Consider the following 9,289-nt stretch of genomic DNA (forward strand, 5'->3'; position numbering starts at 1 on the left):
CTTTTGATGTCAGTGTCCTTGTTTCCGACAAATGTATTTTGCTTCTCTCACAAACAGTTTTCCTCGCTGCGTCTGAGTAAGGAAGAAGAAAACGATGACAGCATCGGCAACGTTGCCGAGGCGTATTCTTGTACTTTGTTTCGTGTGCTTGTCTTTCACGATTGTACTTGTCAACGTGAACTGGAGCAGCATGGGTAAGTTTTACGTCCAGCGTTTTATGCTTTATGCGGCGCACGTGCTATCTCCTTCCTGCCAGATCGTTCTGTGGAAAATATCCTATTGTTATTTTTCAGTCGCTTATTTATCGGATATACAGTTTGAAACATTTTCAATTCCCGGGGCACGAAAGTTATGTCAGAGAGGACCAGGAGCGTTTCAGCTAGCGCACCCCTCACCCTGCTTCATTGACAAGCACGTTAAACCAGCGGGCCATTAACTACGTTGTTACTTTTTTGTTTGTTGCAACGTTGAATGCAAATCGGATACAAATTGTGCATTTTTGCTAAAGCAAAATATTAATTGAGATTATATGCTGCGGTTTTACATGCCGAAACCACTGCCTTACTACGAAGCACGCGGTATAGGGACTTCGAATTACTTTTGACCAGCTGGGGTTCTTGAACGTGCACCCAATGCACGGTACAAGGGCGTTTTTGCATTTCGCCCCCATCGAGATTCGATCCCACAACCTCGTGCTTAGCAACGCAACGCCAAAGCCACTAAGCAACCAGGGAGGGTATATTAAAGCGAAGCTCTCTCTGCTTCTTCTTCACACATTGCGCATGTTGTCTTGCCAAGCAGACAACTTGGGCCGCTGGATATGGTGCAACTGGGCACGTGACACACACGGTACGGGCCTGTTCTTGGCCAATACCACAGAAAGGACATGTCCCACTTGCTACATGAACACAAATAGACAAGTATAACAAGTAGAGTAGTAGCTGCATCGAAACATTTGCGTCCTTTTCTACAAACATTTCCATCATCATAGTGTTACGTTTGCGTAGCACTTGCTTTAAGATGTGCACGGACATCAAAGAACGCTTCGCTTAACACCGACTCCCAATCTTTGCCACAGATTGTTTACGGAACAACAAACTGATACCCAGAAATCTACGTGCTAACGTTTCCCATTACAATCACTAACGCTTCACAAAGTGATGTTCAGAACTACGACACACCCGAGTTTGGTGCCACAGTGGTGAGGGGCGCTATAATTTGACTTCGGACGGCAAAATACCCTAAACCGCTGCTGTTCATGACTCCAGCAGCCTGGTCACATTTTACGAGTCCAATGTCGACATTTTTCTGGTGAGCGGTTATAAGTGTTAGAGTAGACGCATATACGTATACAGACCCCGTGGAGTACAATAAAATATTTACGCCTGGTTGTGGACGAGGTGTCGCGTGTCACAGAGCACATTCGGGCGAGACACGTACGTACGTCGCCGTCGAAACGTTCTTCACACCCCGAGCCGGACGTCGCTGTTTTCAACGTTGGCCAATCTCTTCTCTCTTCTGATAACTACAACAATACACTCCGTACAATGAAGTGACTGCTATATTGTACGCCTCGTACAATTTATAAGAACGTCGCTCCCCAAGCACAAAGAATTATCGGCATATGTGAACGTGTTTTTCTAGCCAGAACAATATCCACGAAACCTTGGATGTTACCGCCATCTGAGAAATACGAAGTTATCCTGTGTCCTTCATACTGTCTTGCACTGCAAACAGCTGGCACTCTGACTTTGTCACTCGTGCTGGCGAGGAGTTTCTGTTGTGCTCGAAGTTCTTTGTCAAAGTCCGAACTTGAGGGCGATGTGCAACAGCGGATCGTGAAAAGAGCGTCCGAAATAATATTAAAAAAAAAACTAAGATTCTTGGGTTTTACGTGCCAGAACTTCGATCTGATTATGATTATTCTTACCACCTGGGGTTCATATAACGTGCATCCAAAACACGGGCGTTTTTTGCATTCCGCCCGCATCCCAATGCGGCCGTCGAGATCGAACCCGCAACCTAGTTCTCAGCAGCGCAACGCCGTAACCACTGCGCTGCCTCGGCGAAGTCTGCCCGGAGCCGAGACCAAAATCTCTATCGGGCCTTCTTTTCTTGAACTCATGCAAACTCAGTAACTGCGAATTAAAACGCAGGTTCCGGCAACATGTAAACATTGACTGCGATGAGAAAAAATTGTACCTCCTGATTTTGGTTTTTCAAACCGCCATAGAGCAATCTACAGCTGGCGTAAGAAGGTATATATAGAATCAAGCATGAAGCACGGGGGCAGCCACAATGGCAACGCACGATGCGAAAATGCTACGATGCGAAAATGCACGATGCTACGCTTTCTGCTTCAACCAGTTTGAGCTGATGTAAAACGGCACCAATAAGACTGGCACCGCTCTATACGTGAGCTCAAACTGGCTGAAGCATAAAGCGTAGCACGTGGCGATTCAGCGCCTCTTTGCGCCGTGTGCTCTTGCTTGCCCATTACGGAGAGCGCCACAATAGACCTGTGAGTAAACCGGGGAGACGTCTCCATCTAAATCAAGGGACATTGAAAATAAAAATAAATTAAGCTGCATTGGTAAATTATTCTTCTGCAAAACGAAAAAAAAAAAAGCCAGTCTTAGCGTGAGAGGAGGCTCGAGAAGCATGAAATGAAACGAGACACGCGCGGGTGGCGACGCCGTCATGGAGTTCCCGCGCCCGCTCGTAGTGACGTCATAGATTTTGACGACATCTGTTGAGGCCTAGTTAATTTTTCATAGGGAAAGAATATGGGCTACGCTGAATTCTAAATGAGCCTAAGACTGAACTTCGCAAGTTTCAGTAACTTTTACTGAGCCAGAACGAACCAAGTGCGAGAAAAAGACTTATAAACTGATGACGTCACAATGACGCGACGGCACCAAAGTTTCGGCGGGAAATTCAAAAACGTGGTAGTTCCGCCTTAGTTTTCTCTTCTGGTAATTAACATCTTCCCGCGAAATTAACGAATACAGATTTCAAATCAACACTTTGCCAGTCTTAAGTGATTTAATGTTTATCTTTATCGTCCCCTTGAGGGCCACGTGGTCCCATCACTATTATAGCACCACTTTTGTAACCGAGTAGAAGGGAAACAGAGGGGCTTGATTTTTGTTAATCACGGCCGTACAAAGCCAACAGGCAATGAAGCCAGGGAAAGCGTAGGGGTAGCTGCGTTTGAAATTGAAACGTAGAAGAGGATGAAGAAAAGGGGAAATGAAAGTGGACGAAAAGATAACTTGTCGCCGGAGTAAGGGCAGTTCGAACCCACAACCTTCGCATCACGTGTGCGATGCGAAGGTTGTGCGTCGAGGCTGGATGAATTGTGGCACAGCGATGGTCACCATCATTATTTTCTACATTTTCGGCTTCAATTGCCATGTCTAATTACCCTCGCGCTTTCCATGCCTTCATTGTCTGTTGGCTTTATATGGTCTCCTTGGCGTGCAGTTTTGGCGGACGCGATTTTCCTGAACGAGGGAGGCGACCGCGCACCAAGACGGATATTCTTTCTGGAAACGTCCAGGATCCGAAATGTCGGGGCGCGGACAGCATGCGCCGTAGAGTCCGCATCTCGACTCCATCCTCTCTGGTCGGTCCACTACTTGCACGCCTCTGTGAGACTGCTGTCGCCTTTCTGTCCGTTCGTGACGCTTCTGCGTACCTTCCGTAACGTGCGATTGGCTCACCTGGACTACAAGAGCCATTTTAAGGTAAGCCATCAAACGCCATTTTCATGGGCGGACAGCAATTCGCGCTACAGTGCTGGTTCGGACAAACGAACTCACAAGTGCTAAAAGTAAAAAAAAAAATGACAAAGGTAAGATCAGGGGTACAGTTATGAACTCGCAGTGCGAGATACTGTGTGCGCGTTTGCTTTTGTTGTGCTTTTGGTAGCTATACAGTTTCTTGTACGCCAATGTGGCGTCTTTTTTAATAATTATTGGGGTTTTTTCTCACTCATTTGAGAAAAAAATATTTATCTCCTTCGATAAAGATTACGCAAAAGCCATTTTCGCTAGGTTGTGAGAAAAGTAGTCATTGCTGGGCACAATGCGCACGTAAAAGCGAGTAATTTATTAAAGATGGCACATGTGCAGGGAAAAAGAAAAAAAAAATAAATAAATTTACTTCTTGTAGTTAGATGGCTTGACGAAAAACTTGAAATGACGAGGAAACTTGTAATAATCAACAGATATGGCGAGCATGTTTGACATTCACCTGATCCCCACCGTGAAGCTGAATCTGTTAACCTTAAAGGACCTCATTAAGGCATCAAACATAAGGGGCGGGTAATATACAAGTAAATATGAATAAATATTAGAAGCAGGTGTTAATCACAGTATAACCTGGGCGACAGTAGCTTCTGCAGAAGCGATGGCACAGGTGGCGTGAGGAAGCTCGTTCGTGTCTCTTGCTCCTCAAAAAATAATGAAGCTTGAAATGCGGCGATCCGGACACAGTGTCACATCTAAGAACTTCTATACACTAGCGGATATGTATATATACCGTTTGTTTTCTTCATGCGATAAGTAGAATTTAGTTGGCTCATTACGTTTTCAATGCACACATTAAAAAACGAAACAAGGGACTGTGGAATTGACAGTGGGACAGAATAAATTTGGAGGACGCTTAAGCTTCGCCTTTAAGAGTGGAACGCGATAGCATTCAAAGATCCCTGACTGCTCCTCATGCTTCTCGGCAACTGGAGCGTATGTAACCGTAATGATTACCGGGAAACACTGGCCGCGAACGCGACGCACGAAGGCGGGCTCTCTGGTAGAAGCGCGATCTCTTACTTGGGCAGCGATGCGGCGGAGGCGAGCGCCATCTGGAGGTATTGCAAGGAATCGGGCGCGCCGTTCCGAGGCCTCCGAGATACTAGCGCGCCGGCGTACGCAAATGGTTGACGCCGTGGCCGGTCTAGGTATAGTAGAAACGCTGGAAAAGGGGTTTCTTCGAGCTTTCGCGTAACAGAATTATGTTTTCTCGAATAGTCAAATTACAATCCGACGCTATCATGTCTGAAGGTTGTGTGCAAGTCGTAGTTTACGAATATTCTACGTATTGTAGCTTGAGAAATTCAATTAGTTCAGTAACGTCCTTGCGCCACATGGAGGGCCTGGGTATGGGTTATTCGAAAATATTTTTGTCGGAACGACGTCCGGCACCGGATTTTCTGCGACACGGGGCTCTTAACGCTGTCACGTTAAAAAACGGCATTATATATCCTCCTCCTGCTCGCAGCATCATTCTTGTGAGGTCTCTTTTACTTGTCTTGTGCTACTCGTATAAGTTAAAAGGACGCGACAAGGCGAAACGGCAAAGTCGTGCACCGCTGAAGAAACAGAGCACGTCTTGCGGTGTACCACCACTAAACAAGTGTCCAGGGTGATAAAGAAAAAAGTGTTTTTGTCGTATTTGTCCCTATAAGTTGCGCCCTGCTTCAATCGTCACTACCGCAGGACACCGTCCTCGACCTGTGGCTTCGCGAGGGCGCCTACAAGCGCGGCCCGTACGAGGCGGTCCACTTGTCCGATGGTCTCAGGCTGGGTTTGCTGTTCAAACATGGTGGCGTGTACGTCGACTTCGACGTCATTTTTCTGAAGAGCCTGGAAGGCATAGACGACGCCGTGGTGGCCTGTTCCGCTGACGACACGGTCACTAACAACTTCTTCGCCTTTTCTGCGCGCCACTCATTCATCCGGGAATGCCTCGAAGACTTCGTCTGGGGTTACTATCCAAAGGATTGGGGTTACAACGGGCCCAGGCAAGCATTAGCATTCTTTATTTTATTCTTTTCTTTTCACTGAAGTGGGCCGGGTCTAAGGAAATGAATAGCTGTGAAGTAAAAAAAAAACAGACAATAAAACGCAGGTAATCATAAGGTTGCGAAGTTTCTCCAACGATCATTTATCGAAGAATGGGCATCCAGACGCAAAACAATAGGTTTCCACAGAGCTCACGATAACCTCCGTGAAACGAAAGCTTTGCCCTGGGGCCCTATTTAATCATCACACACCATATCTGTTTCATTGTTTAGCGGCTTACGAGTGGGGTAAAAACAATCTCAAAACAGGCTACAGGTTCGCAGGGAGCATTCCCTCGAGCAATTTGATACGAAACCCCCACATTACGCTGAACAGGCCATAATGGCTAAAGAGACATGCCTAACGAGACAAAATGTCCAGGGAGCAAGCTAACCCGTTACATATTATGTCAGGTTGGAATCCACGCATCGCTATATAGTATTCGTTGTTTAAAGGTGCACTCGGTTTCCCCCATCACGTATTGCTCATGACTGTACATCACTGGCAACTGCTCTCTTCTGACTTTATGCGACGTCGCTTCTCGGTTGAGTTGTAGCAAAAAGTTTAATTTAATTTGTGTCTCGACGTTAAGCTCCGATTCGAATCCGATGGCAGTTTTTTCTTTGTGCTCCTGGAATGACAGCGTGCAGCTGTCTACTGTAGGTATACTATCCTGTTATGGCAGCGCGTCGCCAGTAGTTAATTACAAGTCGCCGCCGCTTTTGTTATATATGATTTTGAAGAAACATCTCAGAGTTGATCGCGCCGCTGAGCTAATCGACGGCTGGCCGTGCTGTTGCTCAAATCTTTTTTTTTTGTAACTTCTCAAACGTGTATAAGTACTATAACGAATTATTAATAGAAGTATTAATTGGTTGTTAATTAAATAAAGATATGAAAGAGAGGAACGGGGATTACTGCTGATCGCGCTGGCTAATGTTAGTGGATGGCACTTGAATGGTCGCCAGCAGAGAGTGAGGGAGTATATTGGAGTTACGGACAGGGAGAGCTGATAAGAAAGAAGATAGTTGCGATAGAAAATGACCGCTTAATTAGCGAACATTGTTTAACTGCGCGAACAAACGAACCACAAAGACAGCATGGAACATGGACGGGCGCCATGCTGTCTTTGTGGTTCGTTTGTTCGCGCAGTTAAACAATGTTCGCTAATATCTACCAACTCGTCCAACAACAAGTTCTTCTAGACCGCTTAATTATTGTATACATACATACAGTTCGCGACTTAGTAAATATTCACTCTTGGATTGCTTGTTGCGACACTTCACGTTGTGATTGTGACACGGCTCCGCACGTCGCCGGAGTTGAGAACATACCAATTGAAGGAGAGCGTTACAGTGAGCTACGTAAGCGTGAGAAAGATGCAGATGGAGGCTTATATCTTCACGACGTACTACAACTGTGCAAAATGTTGTCGGGCGGAACGGCGCGCACTGTCCAGGCCATTTCGTCAGCAGCACGGGCGCCGTTGTTTACGATCGCGAGCTGTAGTCAGTCGCAGCTGATAACGAGCGCGTGGCTGGCTGGCTTGCTGGCGACACATCGCCGCGCCGCGCGCTTTGGTCCAGGGGACGCTGCGCGCGGCTGGAAAGAGGAGGCGTCACATTTCGAGACTCGGGTACGCACTCGTTGAAGCCATCTCTCGTTCGGAGTACAACTCGGCTCGTACCCGTGTCCTCGGCCCACGTAATCTCCATAGTAAAGGGCCGCTTCCATGTCCATATATAGAACCTTCGTTTCAGCATAACTACGCAGCTGCGCTTCTTGGCTATATATATACGTCGGGATTGCGTGTAACAGGCTTGACGGTTGCCGCGCAGTTCCTCTTGCGCGTGCGCCGATATTTTCGCAAATGTTTCGTTTATTCACACTCCTACCCTTTTATCTCGCTCGCCAGTAGAGGGTTGACAGCCTCCACTACTTTAAATATTTACTCTCCGTGTCGACGAAATACTTAACGAGGCATAACTTCATAAAGGTGGCACAGCATTTGCCGTGAACTTAATGTGGATTCACGTTGATCCATAGCAATAGCCTAGCAATAATGGGTATACTACGCACTTCACAACTGGGTCTCTAATTTTATTTCTCTTCAATCTTCTCTCTCTTTCTCTCCCTCTCTGTATCTCTCAGGGTTGTGCGCAGAGTCCTCCTCCGATGGTGCAATGCAACCAGGGTAGAGCAAGCGCTGGACAACAGACGGCGCTGCCGCGGAGTGACACTGCTGCCACGCAACCGGCTTCTGCCGCTGAACCACACGACGGCACACCAGCTTTTCCACGCTGCCGCCGGCCCGAACGTCAGCGAGTCATTCGGCCAGAGCTATTTGGTGCACACGTTCCACAGTCGCACCCGCGACATCCAGGCCGAGCGCGGGTCGTTCGTTGAACAGGCGGCCGCCCAAAACTGCCCGCGCACCTTCGACCTCGCGAACAGGCTGTACGGACGCTTTTGACTCGATTTACGATTCGGCGGGAAATGAATGGCCTGACGTGCGAGCAAGACGCGCTCGCTGCATATACAAAGGTGGCGAACGACTGCCGTGATGCAAGAGAAATTATTTTTTTCGAAGGCTCATAAAGGCGCAAGGCTTGCTGAAACTTCAAGGCATGCGCTTCTGAGGGTGAGTTGGCCGGTGGAGAAGTCAGAATAAATATTCTCTGCTGAAGCGCTCGGCTCGTTTCTTGTTTTCCAAAAGGCGTATGTGGATCTGTATTCGGTAAAGCTTGCCCGGCGGAACCACTATTTTGTATGTATGTATGTATGTATGTATGTATGTATGTATGTATGTATGTATGTATGTATGTATGTATGTATGTATGTATGTATGTATGTATGTATGTATGTATGTATGTATGTATGTATGTATGTATGTATGTATGTATGTATGTATGTATGTATGTATTAAATAAATACATCAGAAGCATGCATTAGAGCAAACGCGCCAAATTGCACCAATATTGCGTGACATGGATAAGAGACTAACGGAGGAAATATTTATTGAGTGCCTTTGCGTTCACTCCTTTTCAGTCTGAAACATACATATCTATGAGTGCAATATTTCTTATTCTTAAGTAATGTAATCTTATAGTGCGCAGCGTCACACTTATTGAACGCTTAGTGTCGAACAGAATTCAACTAATACGTCCTCAATTCGTTGTGCTAATTATTAGGGAAAGGCGAATTTTCGAATACGAACAGCAATATTCTATTCGTATTAGAAAATGAACCATTTGTTATTTTCGAATATCGAAACCAACCAAAAATTTCGCAAAACTGACTCAGTCGGGTCACTGTTCTCCGCCTGCTGAACAAAATATCGTAAATTATCGGAAGCAAAACAATCACAACAAAAGTGTTGCAAGTAACGCAGAAAAAAAAAGTGTAATACAAGCTTTGTTTTCGGTTTCGCGGCGGAAGCGTGG

General features: G+C 46.3%; 1 protein-coding gene across 1 annotated transcript; it reads left to right on the forward strand.

Moving 5' to 3' along the window:
* On the forward strand, positions 1-8,532 carry LOC126543541 (lactosylceramide 4-alpha-galactosyltransferase-like). The gene is made up of 4 exons (XM_055077830.2): positions 1-194; positions 3,487-3,749; positions 5,502-5,806; positions 7,998-8,532. Exons 1-4 carry the CDS (start codon positions 95-97, stop codon positions 8,317-8,319), a joined length of 990 nt encoding a protein of 329 aa, XP_054933805.2. The 5' UTR covers positions 1-94; the 3' UTR covers positions 8,320-8,532.
* Positions 8,533-9,289: the final 757 nt, after the last annotated feature.

Source organism: Dermacentor andersoni, chromosome 3 (assembly GCF_023375885.2).
Source record: "Dermacentor andersoni chromosome 3, qqDerAnde1_hic_scaffold, whole genome shotgun sequence".
Taxonomy (NCBI): domain Eukaryota; kingdom Metazoa; phylum Arthropoda; class Arachnida; order Ixodida; family Ixodidae; genus Dermacentor; species Dermacentor andersoni.

What these genes read in the sequence shown, in the direction of transcription:
- LOC126543541 (XM_055077830.2), top strand. Translation starts at nt 95, where the DNA reads ATGACAGCATCGGCAACGTTGCCGAGGCGTATTCTTGTACTTTGTTTC. An exon ending in CGTGAACTGGAGCAGCATGG is followed by an intron (nt 195 to 3,486) that starts GTAAGTTTTACG and finishes CTTGGCGTGCAG; the next exon opens with TTTTGGCGGACGCGATTTTC. An exon ending in TGGGGTTACAACGGGCCCAG is followed by an intron (nt 5,807 to 7,997) that starts GCAAGCATTAGC and finishes TGTATCTCTCAG; the next exon opens with GGTTGTGCGCAGAGTCCTCC.